The sequence below is a fragment of the Exophiala xenobiotica genome (assembly GCF_000835505.1).
Source record: "Exophiala xenobiotica strain CBS 118157 unplaced genomic scaffold supercont1.1, whole genome shotgun sequence".
NCBI lineage: Eukaryota > Fungi > Ascomycota > Eurotiomycetes > Chaetothyriales > Herpotrichiellaceae > Exophiala > Exophiala xenobiotica.
Window position 1 is genome coordinate 1,696,965 of NW_013562494.1, and position 19,229 is coordinate 1,716,193.

General features: G+C 47.7%; 6 protein-coding genes across 6 annotated transcripts; 4 read left to right on the forward strand and 2 right to left on the reverse strand.

The window, feature by feature from the left end:
- Positions 1–640: 640 nt before the first annotated feature.
- Positions 641–2,626, forward strand: PV05_00666 (uncharacterized protein; the record flags this gene model as incomplete). Its single annotated transcript, XM_013465581.1, has 2 exons — positions 641–1,124; positions 1,220–2,626. The coding sequence occupies 2 exons, from the start codon at positions 641–643 to the stop codon at positions 2,404–2,406; spliced, it is 1,671 nt and encodes a 556-aa protein (XP_013321035.1). The 3' UTR covers positions 2,407–2,626.
- Positions 2,627–3,044: 418 nt separating this feature from the next.
- PV05_00667 (uncharacterized protein) lies at positions 3,045–4,282 on the forward strand. Its single transcript, XM_013465582.1, has one exon. The coding sequence runs from the start codon at positions 3,256–3,258 to the stop codon at positions 4,123–4,125; it is 870 nt and encodes a 289-aa protein (XP_013321036.1). The 5' UTR covers positions 3,045–3,255; the 3' UTR covers positions 4,126–4,282.
- Positions 4,283–4,874: 592 nt separating this feature from the next.
- PV05_00668 (uncharacterized protein) lies at positions 4,875–6,138 on the forward strand. The gene has a single exon (XM_013465583.1). The coding sequence runs from the start codon at positions 5,478–5,480 to the stop codon at positions 5,991–5,993; it is 516 nt and encodes a 171-aa protein (XP_013321037.1). The 5' UTR covers positions 4,875–5,477; the 3' UTR covers positions 5,994–6,138.
- Positions 6,139–6,251: 113 nt separating this feature from the next.
- PV05_00669 (uncharacterized protein) lies at positions 6,252–7,744 on the forward strand. Its single transcript, XM_013465584.1, has one exon. It carries the CDS (start codon positions 6,523–6,525, stop codon positions 7,363–7,365), a length of 843 nt encoding a protein of 280 aa, XP_013321038.1. The 5' UTR covers positions 6,252–6,522; the 3' UTR covers positions 7,366–7,744.
- Positions 7,745–8,007: 263 nt separating this feature from the next.
- Positions 8,008–9,960, reverse strand: PV05_00670 (uncharacterized protein). Its single transcript, XM_013465585.1, has one exon. The coding sequence runs from the start codon at positions 9,926–9,928 to the stop codon at positions 8,486–8,488; it is 1,443 nt and encodes a 480-aa protein (XP_013321039.1). The 5' UTR covers positions 9,929–9,960; the 3' UTR covers positions 8,008–8,485.
- Positions 9,961–12,151: 2,191 nt separating this feature from the next.
- Positions 12,152–14,714, reverse strand: PV05_00671 (uncharacterized protein). Its single transcript, XM_013465586.1, has 2 exons — positions 14,340–14,714; positions 12,152–14,230 (listed from the first exon to the last, which is right to left on the reverse strand). Exon 2 carries the CDS (start codon positions 14,203–14,205, stop codon positions 12,352–12,354), a length of 1,854 nt encoding a protein of 617 aa, XP_013321040.1. The 5' UTR covers positions 14,206–14,230; positions 14,340–14,714; the 3' UTR covers positions 12,152–12,351.
- Positions 14,715–19,229: the final 4,515 nt, after the last annotated feature.

Consider the following 19,229-nt stretch of genomic DNA (forward strand, 5'->3'; position numbering starts at 1 on the left):
TGCGGTATCTTGGAATAATCCTTTTGCCATGACTAGGCATTATTGTCATCAACCGCCCGGACGGCCAGGCAAATGTGGTGCTCGTGCATCTGCCCCAACTTCAATCTCTTCGTCGCTCAACTTTGGACCTCACAAGGGTGTTTTCTCACCGCCATCAATATTGCTAGCGTGGAGGCAGTTCGCTTGCACATCATGCAACACACACGTGAACGCCTGGTCAGCCCTACGAGAAGACTTTGTTGCTGATGCTCGGCGCCTCAGGAGCTGAAACTCAGCCACGGTCTACCAATTTTAGGCGTGCGATCGTCAATGGTCGACACTACTCCGTAATCGTTATGGGTGTCTCAGGCTGCACCAGGCTTTCACAGTCGCCAATGACGAGCAGCGGCTAGGGGCGTGGCTTCAGCAATCAGGCTGCCAGCCAGCCTCACGCACGTCCAAGGTCTGGTCTGCTGGTCTGCTGATCTTCATGTCGCCCAAGAGAGTACGGAGTACACCCTTTCATATCTGCTGACAGTGCTATAGTACAAAGTACTGACTGCACTATTTTGCCAATGTCCCTGGAAGCCCGACTAGCAGGAGTCTCAGTATGAATCGTTGGTTCAATCAATATCGCTCCGAGCCTAGCTCGGCGCCGGCCATGCTCACTACTGCTCAGACGTGGCCGCAAACACCACTGACTCCCGCCACCCCGGCACGGCCAAAGGATCCAAATGCCCCTGACTACCGCTATCAGCTCAACCAGAAATGTATCTACGAGCGACGCCTTCCGGGCGGCTCATACATTACCGCCCACGTTCAGCGCCTTCAATCAGGATATTACGATAGTCCGGTTATCCACGAGGATCTGATTGACAACGTCCGCTTCGTCGCCATCAACTTCGTCTTCCATCCGACTAGCACCACGTTTCGCTTCAAGTCGGCCGAGATAAGGATTGCACTTCATCACTCTCGAGACGACAAGTTGACTCCGCTCCAAGCGGTGACCGGGGCCGCTCAACGGCACTCGAGTCATGACCATGGCACCCAGACGATGTCCAGCTCACTTGTAAAAGAGTCAAATTCTCTGGCGCGACCGAGGCCGAAAACCTTGCCTCCAAAGTTTCTTCGTCACGCGCCTCATCGTAAGTAATCTCCAACCCGAAAGGTTGTGCCATCCAAGCATGGTCTTATGCGTCGTCCTTTTCCATCAATGTTACAGCTTCCTGACAATTTGCAGTACTGTATGGAGCTATAAGTCCGGAGACCCTAAACTGGAACTTCAATCTGGCGGGCAGTCTAGGAGTATCTCAAGGTCCGGCAAATGCGGCGATAAAGCCTTCTTATGGTGTCAAAAGTAGCTACAAGATCTATGAAATGATGAAAATCCAGGGTTCCGTGAGGACGCTGCGGTCCTGGTATGATCATAAGTACGACATCGAAGACGGAGAAATGATATGGACCCTCGAAGAGAACAGGCTTCAGAAGTCCGGACTGCCACGAGAATTTACCTTCGTCATGTTACTCACCAAAGGTAGTGGAGGGTTTGAAGTGAGTGGCGACGTCAGACTCGAGATCGATATACGACCTAAGGTGTCTGGAAGATTGGGCACAAGTTATCCAGAATTCATCACCAACTTGCACCAATATCAACCTCTACTCACAGGGGTGCTCGATCTCGACCAAGAAATTGGTCAAGTGTTTGAGCCGCAGATCAAGGGAAAGGGATTCAACTTTGCCAATATCGCAAACAGCTTCGATGACTTTGTTTACCTCCCGGGCACAACTTATTCGACTTCCGACAGTGGTGTGCTCCAATCGCCAACGACCGCACCTACGCAGCAGCCGCAGCAGCAGCCGCTACCGCAAGCGTCTCATGCGCAGCAGCAGAACGTGAAAAGCAAGCCAACTCTCCCTTCTGGCGATACGACTCTCAATCTGAGGGTCTTCCTCGAGTCGTCGAGGGGTTCACCTGTCCCATTCACGAATCAGACGCCGTCCTACATTAATCTCAAAGTCCCTACTCGAGGCCTTGGCCGAACCCCCTCACCACTGCCTCCTTCAATGGGCGGTTCTAGCAATTCGACCCGGCGCACAGTAACGATATCTTCAAGGAGATCCGTACGTAAACAACGCTCTCGGTCAGAGCTTTCCAAGGAGTACAGCTCCCCTTTGAACGATTCGAGACCACAGAGAGAGATGAGCCATAACTCTACTATAGTAAGAGATAGGACTGGCCCGGCTCAACCACGACCATTTTCGTACCAAGAAGCACTTCATGATCAAGATGATGGCTTTCAGCCCTCTGCTCAACAAGAACCGCAGCAGACATCGCAATCGGACCCATACCAGGATTCCAGTCCGGAATACAAGACGCCGCCGTTGCAGGCTAGTCAGCCTATCAGGCAACCTTTCCAAGGTCAATAAGGGCCGGTGATGGTCAATAGAGGGCACTATGCATTTCAGCTACTGGCCGAACGAATGCCCCTCATATTTCCAGCCAAATGACCGTCCTGCGGCAGACAAGGATGATCATGTCTCCGAAGGACATGGTGCATTGCTCCGTCTCTCTACAACTGTCTGGTTAGACAAGTATCAGCATCATCAGCCAAATCAGTGGCTTCAACCTCCCGAAGAAAAGCTTCTGGTCTTTCAGGATGTCAATATGTCCCCGGCATCGATATCCTAAGGTCATGATTGATATTCTGCAACAACCCAGGCTAACAAGCCTCGACCCCGTCGGAGATAGGTGTCTCTGCGTGCTCTGCAAACTGCGGACGACACCAAATTCGGCTCTCGCAAACGAACCCTGGACCTTGTCGAAATGTGAATCATCCCAATCTCCCGGGTATGCAAATGCAAGGCACAGCCACAAATTATGGGTAGAAAGCCCCACCTACAGTGTCAACGGGTGGCTGCCGGGCCCTGCCTGTAGCACTCATGGTGGCTCCTTTTCCTTACCGCTATCATCCGCTTCTCCACAAAGCAGTAGATCCCGGCCATAACTGCGGGCTATCAAGGATGCAGGCAAGGATGCTCAACGGCCTGATAAATCGCATGGCATCGTTCAGCCAAATTCACTTTTGCATCAAATCTGCTTGTTCTTCTTCTCTCACTCTTCATTTGCAATTCAATTTACTACAGTCACTCGTTCCATACACTGTCACTCCCTTGTTTGCACACTCTCACTCCTTTCTTTGTGCCTTTTCCAGCAGCCTCAAGCTTGAAAAGAACCCCTCTTTATTCTTGACCTATTCATACTCGTAGACCGTCAGGATGAAACCTTCTCAGTTGTTTGCCTTATCTGCCGCAGCCTTTTCCGGCGTGGGTGCATACTATTCCGGCTTCAACATTGGTGCCAACCTTGCCTCGGGAGCATGTCGAAGCCAATCTGACTGGGAATTTGCCTTTCAGAAGATCGCTAGTTTCCCTGGAAGCTTCAAATCGGCCAGGTTATACGCCTCGAGCGACTGCAACACACTGGCCAATGCTGTACCTGCAGCACTCGCGACTGGAACAACTCTCCTCGTTGGTATTTGGACTGAGGATAATACTCATTTTGAGGCCGAGAAGCAAGCATTGCTTGAAGCTATTCAACAGTATGGCCACGATTGGATTTTAGCCGTCTCCGTTGGTAGTGAAGATCTTTATCGAGGCGACACAGATGCCAACACTTTGGCTTCCCAGATCAACGATGTGCGCGGCATGCTGTGGGGTCTAGGGGCCAGCAGTAAATCAGTCGGACACGTCGACACTTGGACTGCTTGGGTCGACAGTGCCAACACAGCTGTCATCGAGGCGGTTGACTGGCTCGGCAACGATGCGTACCCTTACTGGCAAGGCATCGGTATCGACAATGGCGCTGCTAGCGATGCATACTGGACGGCGGTCAATCAGGTCAGAGCGGTTGCCCAAGGGAAAGACGTCTGGACGACTGAAACTGGTCAACCCATATCGGGAGATTCAATTGGCGACGCAGTGCCTTCCGTCGAGTCGCTACAAACCTATTGGTGGCAAGTGTCGTGCGCCAGCTTCAGCAGCCTGAACTACTTCTTCTACGATCTCGACGATTTCACGGCTTCACCCAGTTTTGCGGTAGTCGACTCGAACTACAACCCATTGATCGACATGACCTGCGGCGCTTGAGCTCAAGTTCAGTTGAGGACAATTCGCCGCACCGATATAGATATTATCTTAATCTGGGCGCACATCTATCACTGGTTCATTTTGCATAGCGTGGGTTTGGAACGGTAGCATAATAGACTTTATTTAATATATATGTATATATACATGGCAAGCTTCAGGCACAAGCCTTGCAAGGCATTTATCACTGAACCTCTTCCTGAATAGTCTCTCCCCTGCCTGATACCCTGCCATATCCACCAGCTATTGGCAGCCATCAGCATCCAGCAAAACTAAACTAAAGACACAAGTCAGAGCTCAGATCGGCAAAAAGAATATTTCACGAATGTATCAACCGATGTCGGCTAGACAACTTGAAGAGCTTGTCATCATTGCTGCTGATTGTTCTTGTGACAACGCAGCAGCAAGATGAAGGCGTTTATGAATTTTATATCGTGTTGTCCTCTTTGTGCTGATTCTCCTTGAAGAGGTGGTCTGGACGCAAGAGAGATCCTTTGCGGTATCTGGATCAGCCAAAGCAGATGAATTAAGGAAGTCGAGAAAAGGTGGTTGTCGGTCGACTACTCCGTACAAACCCTCCGGTCTGGGCTTCCTCCGTGGCCCAATGCTTCGGCCCCAGAAGCCTTGCCCAGTGCCCACCAAACCTGGTACCTGTGGAACAGCCAAGAGAGGCCCCCAATCACGTCTACCGAGAACGGCATCATTCGGTGACTCACCTCGACCGTCCGAAGAGCGCATCGAATGCCTCGCCTGGGAGGAGCGTATCTCCCACACACCTTGTTTGGCCTAGTGTGTCTGCAGCGGACGGACGAACGCTTGCAACGTCTTGATAAGTCTGAAATTCCGAAATCTCAGTTTCTCCCACTTTCTCTTCTCTTCATACACCACTCTTCCCTCGCGCCTTGCACTAGGCACACAAGCAAGGCGGCATCCTTTTCCTTCTGATCCCTCGTTGAGGGCTAGCTTTGGATAGTACATCATGTCTGCTTCTACAGTCGTGGTACCGTCGCGCTCGCTTCGGCGATTACTCCCACCATAAGAACCACCAACAAGGGTTCGGTAGGGACTACCCGGTTTACGATTCATCTTTACGGCACTATCCTCTGGTCAACCATGACCAGCGAAACGTTTTATATCATAACGGCAATTACGAGCATGTTGACCCGACGATCCTCCCGGAATACGATCTCTCCGGATGTCTCGACGACATTTCCTCCGATCATGAGTTGTTTCCGGACTTCGGACAGGACTCGCAGGGACCAACATGGAATTCTCCACCAGTGGCCGAGTCCTCGGAGGAGGAAGCCCTCGAAAATCTCACATCGACCACGCCAGCCTTTCCTGCTAGCTTCTTCATGAATCCTTTCGCGGTCTCATTCCCTGGAGACATCCCGTATCAACCTGCGATGTCAACATCAGACTCTGGTATCACCACGATGCCTGCAATAGCCCCTGCCTCAGATCAGAGACGGAATCCATCTACTTTGCATCAAGGATCTGCAGTTGCTGAGGTCGCGCCCTCCACACTGCCACCACCAGCGAGTACTCCATCACTACCCGCAGCTTCTAGCTTGCACATATCGTCGGCTACACAGTCGTCCAGCAGGATTCCCAAAGCGCCTTCAGTTGCGACAGCTCAGCGCGTCTCGAGAACGACGACCGACTCTTCAACGGCCCACGGTTCAAAGATCTATTTCGTCGATATGACGGACAAGAAGGGGGCACAACGAATCCGCAATACCATCAACTCGCGAAAGCATCGGCAAAACAAGCTCGACAGAATCAGAGACTTGGAGAAGAGGCTCGCTACTCTTGAAGCGGAGAAGGAGAAGTGGCAGGAGCGTGCGGAGGATTTAGGGTGGAGGGCTTGATATTGTAGTCAAGCAGGGGGTCGTGATCAAGATATCCAATACCTGTAGATAGATATCTTGTTTGAGAGAAGTTGTCATGTCATGAGTTCCTATACAGAATATGTAACATCGAAGTCCGGATCAGTCTGGCTGAGCAAGCAACAAGGCTGTGAAACTACGAGGCTGCGAGGCTGCCAAGGCCGGCCCGTTATCGATTGGTGCTTCCGTAGTAACCGACTTGCCGGCAGATCTTGAAGTTACCAGTCAACCAGTAACGCCGTTCATTTCATTCTAGCTGACACTCGTCGCTGCAATCCATCCTCTACAAACCCATTGCGTCCAGGTCATCCTATATCCGCCGAGAGTAAAGCCGGAAGACAGACCATTCCAGTCGCTACTGAGGGCACAGCGCCTTGCTTTCCGTCTTTCTTTGTCCTTGCAACCCTTCGGCGAGCACAGCGCAGCCTGCTCTTTGAGACGAGCTCGACACCCGCAGACAGGCATCCTTCGACGAACCACTCTCTCCCACTTCCTTCATTAACAGCTCACAATGTCGAACCCATCCCAACTACTCCTGCTAGCCGACCACATCAAACTCTCACTGCTGGAACGCCAGCGTGCCATCTCCCTTAACCTCGACCCGAACCCATCTCAAGACTCCAACATCGCTCGCTCATTAGAATCCTTCCGGGAAAGCATCGAAACCCTCTCCTCCAAACCAGACACCGACAGCACCGCCCTCGACCAACTACGCTCCCAATACGCCGATCTCGCGCGACAATTCCATGGCGAATCGACCAACTCCGCGACCCGTGCGACAATTACCACCCCAAACGACCCATCCCTCAAAGAAGACTTCGCACGCGCCCAGACTCGCAAGTCAAACGACACACCTCGCTCGTCGAGTCTGCGTAAGCAAGATCCAGCCTCGACTCCACAACCCCAATCCAAGAACGTGCGGTTCCGCGACAACCCGTCGCAAGAATCCCTTGATACCGAAGACGAAGCCGCCCGCACCGCGCTCTTCCCGAGCCGATATACAGATGACGAGGCCAACCGGGCCCAGACGCCCGACCCAACCGAGTCGATGAACAACGTCCAGGTCCACGCGTACCACCAGCAGATCATCGCCGAGCAGGATGAGCAGCTCGACCAGCTGGGCGAGAGTATTGGGCGACAGCGCCATTTGGCCATGCAAGTGGGCGACGAGCTCGAGGGGCAGATTGCGCTTCTGGACGAAGTAGACAGGGGCGTCGATCGGCATCAGAGTAGGCTTGACGGGGCGAAACGACGGTTGAAAGTCGTGAGTCGGCGTGCGAAGCAGAATTGGGGCATGACCACGATCATCGTGTTGATTGTCATATTGTTGCTGTTGATTGTGCTTTTGAAGTGAGCGTAGCGTCTTTGATGTATATACGGAGTATAATCCCCGAAGGATGAAAGAATTTACGGTACGTGGCCCGCGTATGGAGAGAGATTCAAGACGGGTGGCTGAATACAAGAGGGCGGCTACGAGGCGATGCACAAAACTCAACAGGGCCATGAGCGGGCGGCCATAGCCGAGTGAATGAAGGATAGGGCTGTACATTTTGAAAGCGTCATATCATATCAGGGCAAGATAGATTTGCTGCCACCATGCTGCTGTTGAATGTCTCGCTTTGGCAGAATGAACTCGAGTGGTGCATGTGCATGTAAATGTACATGTACATTGACCTCGCCTCGGCTTGATCATGGATAGCGTTTTCTCTATCTCCCAGGTAGCTGTAGAGCATAGCACGCCCTTGTCTGAGCGAGTGTGCTGAATGAAGGGGGAGCATGTTCGGCTGAGAGAGGGCAGGGCAGCGCATGCGCAGAGCAAGGGCCCATGATGGGCATGGGGAGTGAAAGAGACATACTAACTAGTAGCAGTGCCCGATTCCCAGTCGCAGTGCGACTCTTCCACTTTCCTTACCTGGTATTTGCAGCGTCAGAAAAACACGCAGAGGAAGTATGGGCAAGCTACTCGTAGGGTCAGAATTGCATAGGACGTCTCTCAGAAGGGTTGACAAGGGCCTTGGCCGGTATTCTAACTTCTAGGTAGTCTTTGTTTTTCTTTGTCTAGACTTCTTGAGAGGGTATGGGCATGGGCGCATGGGCATTGGCATGGCTATGACCATACCGGAGACATGGCGTTCCGAAGACATGACGTTCCGGATCCTCCATATCCTTTCTCGATGGCCATCAGTGATTAGACTTGCGTATCTCGCTGGTGATTCTCCGAAGCTCGTCCATTCCTTGTCGATCTGCGCCCACGCTCTGTCATTTGGAGCGTTCATCTCGCAGGCCCCTTCAGGGCCTTTGTTTCAGCGCTTTTAACACGTGACCGCGTGCCTCCGTCGTGTCGTCGTGCCTGGCGCCCTGTCGTCTGTCTCCGTCCAGGAAGCCGCTCGCCATGCTCAGCCAGGTTTGAGATGATCTTTCGGTGCTGTAGGACCCTCGGCCGTCGCTCCTTGCAAAGGGTGTTAGACACTTTATTACCGCACAACAGCGCCCTTCAAGCTCGTAACCGTACACTTCCCCTTACCCGCAACGATCAGATCACCTTTCTCTGCACCACCAATTTCTGTCTTTGCCGCGTCAAAGCCTACAACAAGATCCTCGCTGGTGAAGAATCCCGGCTGGATCGCCTCCCACTGCTTCTTCTTCGGGTTGAGTTGCTTCTCCGGACCTCTTCCCTCGCCGTATGGCCAACCCTCGAAGAAGACTGGATCACCGGCCTCGGCGCCCTCAGGTGGGTTAACCAACTCGACGACACGATCTGCCGCGTGCGGGTCGGCACCTTCCTCCGCAGGCGGCGACGCGGCGAGAACCATGGCTGCAGACTTGATGCTGCGCATGTTGACTGGTTTCAGGTTCGCGACGACAACGATCTTGCGGTTCTGCATCTCCTCAAGAGGCACAAGACCATTCAGACCCGAGCATACGGTCCGAACGACTTTGCCTGTCTCCTCATCGACCTGGGTGTGTTCTGTGCCCTCGGGGTCACCCATGGCGATCGTCGAGACGTACAGGCTGTCTGCATTAGGATGGGCGATTGCGCGCAGGATGTGTCCGACGCGGAGGTCGATGAGGGCGGGCGTTAAGGGTGCAGATGGTGGTGCGGCTTTGGGTTGTTTTGGTTGTTTGGGGGCCTTTTCCTTCTTCTTGCCTGCAGCTGGTGAAGGGTCTGCCGGTGCGGCTTCGACGGTGTTGGATTTCACATTCTCGGCAATCTCGTGGTTGAGTCCTTGCTTGACTTCGGTGGGGATCGACTTCTCTGCCGAGGACGAGTGCATTGTGGTAGATGAGGTGGAGGTGGAGGGCTCGGGTTGAGGTTTTGTGCGGCCAACGACCAGAGGTTTGTGTTGGGCAGGGGTTGACGTGGAGGAAGACTCGGACGTCATTGAACTGCTGGGAGGATGAGAGGCGGAAGAGTCTCTCCCGTCGTTTGGATTTGTGGACGAGCGGGGAGGAGAAGCCCTGAGATCGTGGGCAGAATTTTGTGAGGGCAGATACTGAGCAGATGCAGAATGAAGCGCTCGTTGACTTCCTGCTGCTGATTGCTTCTCAAAAGTCTTGAAGGCTCTAGCTCCAGCCCTGAGCCTCGAATTGCTCGTGTAATGTCTTTCCTGCTCTTGAGCCTCTACTGGCAGATTATTTTCCAGCTCGTCTTGTGGGCTGTGCTGCAGGATATCAGCAAGCCTGAGGATGGGTCTGGTGGTTGCAGAGGATGAATCGGGAATTCTGCGGTTTAGTAGTGTCCTTTGATTGTTACTCGTAACACTTAATGAGGTTCTGTGACGGTAGGTTGGTTGGCGTGCACAGTCGAGAGAAAAGTGTGAGCAGTTGGAGTCATTGAACACAGAAGGCGACTGGGACTGTGCGGAGCGCAAATTTTGTGCCTGGCGACCGCAACCACCTTCACAGCTCTTGCCCATCGGCCGGAGGGCTTTATGAGCATGTCTTCCTACAGCTTTCATGGCACTGGAGTTCTGTCACTTGATTTTGTGCACGAGAGGCGCTCGGCTCACACGACTTGAGTAGAGTCCGTTCTCAATTTAGCCGGATCTTAACGAGGCGGCCGCTCTCCTCACAAGAGCAAGGCCGCTTCGCAAGGAGTCGACGTGTTCGACACTGTCGGGACTTATGGCACGACGTAGCCTTAAATCTCCAAGGGCAAAACTATGTACGGGCGTACTATGGTAATATTAGGTCGGATATAGAAGAAATCATGCGTGTTCTCGTTGGTAGTTCTGCTTCGGGGCTTAACCCCCCTTTCTGACAAATATTCGTTTGCTAATCGACCACTACAACGGAACTGACACTGACTGATCGAGCCTAAATTTCTCTGAGTGCCTTCCAATGATTGATGCTGGGGTCAAAGTCGGTGACCACTGATCGAAATACTTCCGGATGACGCTGTGAGATCAGAGTGTTCGCTCCAGCGGTATACACCAGAGATCTTAGATGAGATCGATCCAGTCAACCAAGTCGAGACTTGTATTCTAGCCTGGTGATTCAGCATTCTTCACTCTAGATATCCTCATCCGTGAGCGTTGGGGCATCACAAGCTCTCCAGCATGCTCCAAGCTTTGCCGCTCGAGACAGATGTCGTGCCTCTGCCTCATGGTGCTCATGACGCCTCCGCCTAGTCCCTTGTACCAGCGCTAAGACCATCCAGACGTGGGCAAACGTGGATATCTTCGACCACGAGCTGGAAGGAACCTCCATACTCTGGTGCCTCGGTCAAGAAGAGGTCGGGAACCATCCCTTCCAGGTCGCACTTACTCGGTCATCATGAGTGTCCCTTTCCGCCACCGTTCCTTGATATCCCACACCCAAAGGCGATGTTAGATGTCAGAGTTCCCATTGTCCCTTCAACCGGTCGAACAAACATATCCGCTGCTTTTTCAGATGCCATCGATTTCATAGTCAACGAACGCATTGACAGAAAAGAGTTGTCTCGTAGACAAGCCCACCCAAAGACACCAACCCTCGAAAGCGGTGACAAGATACTGCCGGCCTCAGCAATTAAATGCTGCCACTTTCACCCTTGATATATTAAAGGCCCCCATTTTTGGCTAACAATTCCTTCATCTGGCATCGGATGCAAACTGGGAACCGCTCAGAAGGCGTGTCGGTGACGGGTTGTTGTCAAGTTTCACTTCCAACAATCCTCGCTGGCACCAGGACAAAATAACATCGGTTAGGGGCTTACTAGCGACGATTAAACTGTCGCCAAACCCGCTAAGTCGACAAAAGTTACTTGTTCGATCCTCGTTTAAAGCAGATCAGTAACTTTCCGGTCGGAGGCCTCAGTTGCGAGATGTCGAGGAGGGTGACTTCGGGGTCTGAGCGCGCACGCAGGGAAGAAAGAAAGACGGGATTTGCGCAGGAGGGGTCCGAGTCGAGAGGGGAGAAGCGCGTAATGGCGTGGGAAAAAAAACCAACCTTCGAAAGAAGGCAGAGTTTAACTTCCCATCCTATAAATCCAGACGGACCGTTAATAAAACGTCCGCACCTGGGAGGGTGGAAAAAGTTTTTGTCTTTTTGCTCGATAAATCTTTGGGATTGTGGGTGAGATCGCGTAGTGAATGTAAGCTGTCTCTATACTGCTAACTTAGCGCAAGACTCTATGAGGAGGTCTGGCAGATCCTATGTCCCTACTGCTTCCAGTTTATCTCATCAAAGATACTTTTCATGGACGCAGCACATCAGCCGAGAGGGAGTGGTATCAGACTCTCTTAGTGCGGTGTCCATATCGATCAGGATGGTCGTTCTGACTGCTTTGCAGATTTGTGTTCCGGCATACAGGCAGATCCAGGAGCAAGAAACAGCTCTTGGGCTTCGGTAGCTATCTTTGTGCCATCCGTCATGGAAGTTGCATCGGCAGAGCTTCTGGTCTGCTGATATGAGCCTGCGTGAGTGGAAGGCTGCTGCCCGTATTGGGCGCTCGAGCTGGCAGCCTGTGGCCGCTTGGGTTGAAGCGAGGCGAACATTCAGTCGGTTTCACGAGCCGAGGTCCAACTTGGGCTCAAACAAGTCTTCGTTGGGCTTTCGTACAAGACACAATAGCTTGTTTCGGCGTGGAATGTTAGGAACCCGTGCAATGATAGTCACCTAGGAATCGGAGGAAGAAAGCTGAGGTCAAGTTTAACGTGGTACAATTCATGGCACGGTGCTAGTCACGTGCTTTTGGTGGGTCATAAAATCTGGGTATCAAAGACCCTCCACAACCGTCTTCGTGCCTCCTTCATTCAGTCGGCACAATGACAGGTGAGAATCGCTAGACAGTCAAAAATCACTCTGTCAACATGCTGTCTTCTTGGAACGCCGAAAAGCCACCCACAACCTACTTTTCTTACACTTGGCCATTGACCGGAACTCCATGCAACCGCACTCGGTAAAGGCAAGTATAGTCCGATCCATAGTTTGAGACCACCCGCACCACAAATGACTGTGCAGCGTATAGACTTTGATGCTGATTGACGTCAAGTCGGAATGCTTGAACATGAGAGGCCTCCTCAGATGCATCATACTCCATTTGCCCAATCAACCCCCAAGTTGGGCCGATGGCACTATTTCCCTGCGTCTGTCTGATATTCAGGCTCTCCCATTCATGACTGTCGAGGTGCTCGAAGTCAGCCCAGAGTTCGATATGTTTGGGTGTCGCTCCGGGAAAAAGGGATCCGGCAGTAGGATAGTTCTCTACTACCAGCTCTGTTGGAAAGATAGGCTCTGCAACTCTCACGCCCAATCTCATCGTGTCTTGCTCGCTAGGGACCGACGATGAGCACCAGCAATCACCCACATCTTGCCATGGTGATAGTGCTGTCTCTGGTTGTTTGGTTTGATAATGTGTTGACGCAATGATCCGTAGGAGCACTCTTCGGCCGAATGCCAGTGGTTTCTGCCGAGTTGGTGACGTTAATCGTGGTTCCACCAAGGCGCCATTATTTGGGGCAAAAAAATTGATCTTTGCAATGACCGGTGATGCGACATCTCCGGAAGACGTCGAGTGACCAAACTCTAGTCCGCCGATGTGATTGGATAGTTCTGAATGCTGCTTTCTCAACGTCTCAAGGTCTTTGCCCACATGTGCATATGTTGAGTCAAGCTTCTCGTTCAATCGCAATTCAATAGCTCGCATTTGGTTGTTGATGTTGGTGAGTGTGGCAGAAAGTTTCGACAAATCCGCATTGCTGCCACTTGTGACATTTAAAGCAGTGTCTGGCGCTCGAACACAACTTCCACAATATTTCTGCATCGTTAAGCCAACTGGAGAAGTAGTATATGGGTCGCAGATGAAGTGGCTATAGGCGTAGCAGAAGAACAGACCCGCTGCAGACATAATCAATACGGCAGAAAGGAGGCTTGTGACAATCTTGACAAGGAATGAGTCCGGAACATCTCTGATCACTCTGCCGCTTGCTTGCCACAGTCGCTGAGACCACTGAATAACCGAAGAGAAAAGCTCTGTCGAAGCCTCGCGAGAAAGTTGGGCGTATTGCTTAACTGTGGTCCATGCCTTGCGGAAGACTGGTTCCTCTCGTTTCCGCACGGTAATGTTGGGCCTACGCAGACCTCGTTCGTAGTTGTAGCTATGCTCAAACATGCCACTGGGGAAGCTGGACGGGTCGGTGTCCTTGTGAGAAGCATCTTCAGGTGTACTCGGCGCAGCATCATTTTCTTCCGGTATCTCGTCGAGCTGACTACTCTCAAGCGAGCTTGCCCAAGCAGCTACTCTTTGAGTCTTGTTTCTTTCGACATCATCACTTCCGGCAGAAGGCTCTCGTGAATTTTCTCGAGACGCTCTTCGACGGGCTCTTTCGGCTCGAGGATCCTTTCGCAAATTTGCACGGGCCTCGTCGACATGGTTTTGAAGGTGCTGCTGGGCTTGCTCGACTCCTGAGTCGATGGTTTCCGCCATCTCCCTCAAATTCATCTTGCTTCTTGGGACCAGCTGCGTCGGCAGCATAGGCGTCTTGCTGGATCCGTAAGCGTATGATTGCTGGATTTGCACCTCAGGCAGTCTAGGGTTGTTGACACTGCCTTCGGCTAGGTTGGGCTGCTGAGAGACACCTCGAGCGCCTCGTCGAGGTGTGGCATCTTCGGGAGAAAGTACACTGCTTGCTCGTGTTGAGCGCTTTGTCGGCGAGCCGGCGCGTATTGGAGTTGCGCTTGAAGCTCTGGCCGCAGATCGTCGAGGTGCCATGATGTATTGAGAGTTTTAGAGAGACCTACCGGCAAGTCAGCACTAGAAGAATTGTATCGAGGACCAAATATGTCAGGCGCATGAAAGCCATTGACAACTAAGTGAGGGTGGCATGGACGAAGGTTGGGTCAGACCTTAGTTCAGAGGTGATCGGATTTGATTTGCCCTCGTGGAAGCGACGAGGCGATCGGCTACCGTATCGGCTCAGCCATCCAGGAAGAGAACGGACTATGTTATGTCGAGAAGGTCGGAGATATCCGGTAAGGCGCAGCTTTAAGTCTTGAGGGAGATGAGAGATGACTGAGGTAGTATTGTTGCCGGTGTTCTGACCAAGGGACGACTGAAGACCAAACCAGGCCTCTCGCTGGAAAGGATCTGCGCGGATGGTGAATGGAATTTTAGAGTGCTTCGAGGGCACTATTCGCAATGCTCAAGCAGTAATCAATGGGATCGCGAATGGATTGTGGCTGGCGCTGCTTTCGAGTTCGTGTTTTGTTATTATGTTGATTCATTGTTCAATAGAACGCGTCGAGGCATCGTTGAATGACCGAGTCCGGCAGCGCGACATTCCAGCTGTGATATTAGCGTCGGGATACTTGCCCAGCCTAGTATTCCCCCTCCTTGCGCTCAGTTACGAGTGACTACATATAGCGGCCAGTCTTTCCCTCTTAGATTAGTTAGCTAATCAATCTCTTCCGCCGCTACAACCATAGGTGGTAGCAACGAACCTACTTACAAGAGCGGCCGTGTTCTCTTGTAAGGGTAGTTAGCGGGTCTTATATGTCCGTAACGATTCTAACTGCTTCGATCCTTTGTTGTTCTCTACGTCGACGACGGCCCTCGACGACGACTTTAATAACGATAGCGACCTCGATTCTAATACCTTAACGTAAGGGATTTTTACTAAAGAGATTAGTAGAGTAGTAACGAAACTACTCGTATTGTGCCATAATTACGTATATCTAGTTTCCGAAAAGGGAAGGGAGAGTCGATAAGGTAGACTTTAAGGCCCTAAAACCCCTAAAACGTACGGTAATTAGACGTAACGGCGCGGAGAAGCTAAAGTCTCGTGGAAAAGAAGACTTTTCAGCTGATAAGGATATTAGGGAAGAAAGAAGAGGACGAAATAAAGGGGGGTTTACTGGATCCCCGTTGTTACGGACGGATACACCTTAACTCTTCTTTCTTCTAGACTCTCCTATTGTAGGATAGACCTCCCTTCTTCTCTAGAGATCGGCTATACTAATGATGGTAGTAGTGGCGACCCTAGTAGCTAGGATAAGAACCCTATACTCGTTGATACTAATCCTTTTAGTGTATTATATAGTATTTCGCTCTTTACCTAGTTCAATAGTATTGCTATTGGATAACTTAGCGAAATATTACGAATATATACGTATATTAGCGAATAACGTTATAGCGTTATAGGCAATACTTTTATTTCGTAAGGGTTAAAGATACGCGAATTACGCGCGTATAATAGCGACCGTAGTAATAATTAACTCGACGACTATATACGGGACGTTACGAACTAAATTAACTTCTACGATCGACGAGGATACTAGATAAGTGAACGTAAGAAGGTAGAAATAGCGTCTACCTATCTTATAGGACGTATATATTAGATATATACGTTGACTTATAGTTCTATACTTACTATTATTGACTATCTTACTTAGTTACGCGAGATCTTTAAGGATAACAATAAGTAATCTCGACTACGTAACTAGTGGTATATATATATCTAAGGCAACCGCCCTACTATAGAATATACTTAAGACCTAATTTATCTTACGGCTTATATTTAGCCGGAAAAGGCCGCATTAGAGATTAAGGAGTATTTTTGTACTAGCCTTAATAATACTATCTAAATAGGAATGGTAGAATACTCTAAATAGAACGACCTAGCCTTATTTAAATACATTAAGTATACTAATCGATAATAATAGATTAAGACTACTAAAGTATATATCCGTAAGAGAGTAGGATAACGTAGGATAGATCGTATTCTTACTCTCTCTAGAATATTTTGTCGAGGTAATATACGAAAGTTAGTATATTTTACTATAGCGTATACTATCGCGATATCTAGTAAAGATATAAAAGAATAACGGGACTAGTGTCGAAGGAATACTGCTTACTTTAGATGTAGCTCTATCGACCATTAGTTCCATAGTTATACGAAATCGGTATTAACCACTTATAAGGGTTCACTCTATCGAGGCCGAGGAGATTTTAGTGTACGATAACTCTAGTAGAGTAAAGAGGTTAGAAAGTTTTAACTACAGTAGAAAAATAAAGGGAAACTAGAGAGTTTCGGAAAGTTGCGTACTATTGCGGGACCTTATAACGACTAGGGGGAATTATAGGTAAATAGAGGAGTACTATAGATAATTAGATTAATAACTTAACAATAGAATTAAAAGGATTCTAACTAATTCAATTAATTACGTAAAGTAGAATAAGTCTATACCCTTAAGACGTATCTATAGAATACCGCTACTTATTAGTTACGAGGTATTACGAGTATAACTTAAACTTTCGTATCTATATAAGTTTTAGTTAACTTAGGGGCTACGAAGTAGTACCTTTTAATTAATATTGCTCGTAAGCTATAGGTAGAGATCGTAACCGACCCTTTACTATATTAGGTTTAAGTTATTAATGGTATATATGTCGCTAGTCTAGGAAGAGCTCGCTTTACACTTCGTATCTATTAGTATTCTATAAATCTAATGGCCCGTATACTTAAAATTTTGGGTTATAATCTAATTCTTAGTTTCGAATGGTTATAAATCGCTAATCCTAAAATCGATTAATAATAAATAAGAATTTAGGTTCGTAATAAATCTAGAATACTCTATATACTTTCTTCTATCGACGTAAACCTATCTAACTTAATTTATACTGATACGGATACTACCTAGCTATTAAGTCTTCGTACAACTCTTAGGGCTCTCGGAAAGAAGATAACTAGTCTCTTTCTAGGGTATATTAAAGGATCGTATCCTCGTTAAGATCTTTCTACTACTCCTAGGGAGCTAGTTTAGCTAGCGATTACGAACTAAAATAAATCGTTATATACCCTTTTAAAACGATTTAAGGGAATCTTTAAGAAAGAACTTTCTACTATCCTTCCCTTTACGCGTTAGGACGATTATCGTATCTTTACGGGTAATTCCGCGTCGATTAATATTAATGCGTATCCTCTTTTCTCGATATATATCGCGGAGTAGAGTTAATAGATTATATAGATACTATAATAGGGCATTATTCGTAAATCTATGTCCTCGTAAAGATTCTTTATTTTATTCGTTAAAAAACTAGGAGATAAGTAAAGGATATATATTAATTATTAAGCGTTAAACGCTATTATAGTTAAAAATAGTTATTCTTTACCTTAAATTTAGGAATGTCTTAATCTTATCGGGAATATTAAATTTATATTAAAACTAAATTTTACGTAAGAATACTACTAGATTTAGGTATATCCCAATAATCGTAAGAAAACTACGTTTAATACGCGAGAAGGAAAGTTCGAATACTGCGCTATACTATTTAGGCTCTATAATACACTAGCTATATTTTAGGCGTTAATGAACCGTATTCTACGGGAATATATTGTAAAATTCGTAATTATATATCTTAATGATATATTTATTTACTTTAATAATCTCCCCGAGTATTTACGATATCTTACGAATGTTTTCGAGATACTTAAAATATATTCCTTATATATTAAACCCTTAAAGTATTAATTTCTTATAAAAGAACTTAAATTCTATAGCTATACGATTAGAAACGAATAGATTCGATCTCTTACGATAAAGGTCGATATTATTCTTTAATAGCTAGTTCTAACTAACGTATATAAACTTCGATAATTCCTTAGTCTAGCTTTATACTATTGTAGATATATATAGGGTTTTATACGTACTTACGTTCTATTATTTCTACTTTTATAGGAAGCGGATATTAAAGAAAGAAAATATAAGTTTCGGAAAATTAAATAGAATGCTACGGCGGAGAATACTTTTTAATCCTTAAAATAAGCTCTTACGAATATCCTCGTCTTAATATAGTTAGATACGATACGACTATTTTTTATTGAGATAGATACTAGTAAATAGATTATTAGTAGAGTCTTACTTTAAGAGAATTACGACTTAAAATAACTTTGTTCTATTACTTATAAAGGATAGAAGCTTACGTCCGTAGAAATTAATTATTCTATTTATAAAAAAGAACTACTCGCGATTAAATACGTCTTAAATATATAGCGTATTTATATTAAAAACGACTATCTAATTATAATCTTTATAGATTACGAAAGTTTAAAATATCTCTAAACGATACGAAACTCTACGAAACGACTCGCTCGTTAGATTACTGATTTCTCTAAATATAACTTAAAGATTTACTATCGAAAAGGTTTTTTAATGGTTACTTCGGATACTATTAGTCGACGTTCTAATCTTATAGGATAAGGACCGCGGAACCTTACGGCTTAATTTACTGCGTTACGCGGCCTTAAAAAGAATAAATAGGCTAAAGTAATAATTAAATTACTTTAGGAAGGATAATAACTATCTATACGTATTCGCTCGAAACTATACAAAGATCGGTTCTTATTTACTATTAAGGATAATGTACTCTATTGTATTAAGAACGACGTCTAAAGTTCTTACATTCTAATACCTTTTCGTACGAACTTTCTCGAACGAATGTATATTGAATATAGATATTTCGGATACCCTAGTATTCTTAGTGTTATCTAGAGACGAGGATAGTAATCCTCTCTTTAAGAAGATATACGTATCTTTATACGTAGTTATCTATAGTGTTAGGTTTCTTAATATAGCTGTCTAGGGTAAAAGAGAGAATAACTATAAACCCTTAATAAGGAAACACTATAAATCTTCGATAGATAGGCGATTAATCTAATCGATATCCTACTAAAAATACTCGTAGATAATTATTAGATTATTACGGCGATCGAATATCTTACTGAATAGCTAGTAGCT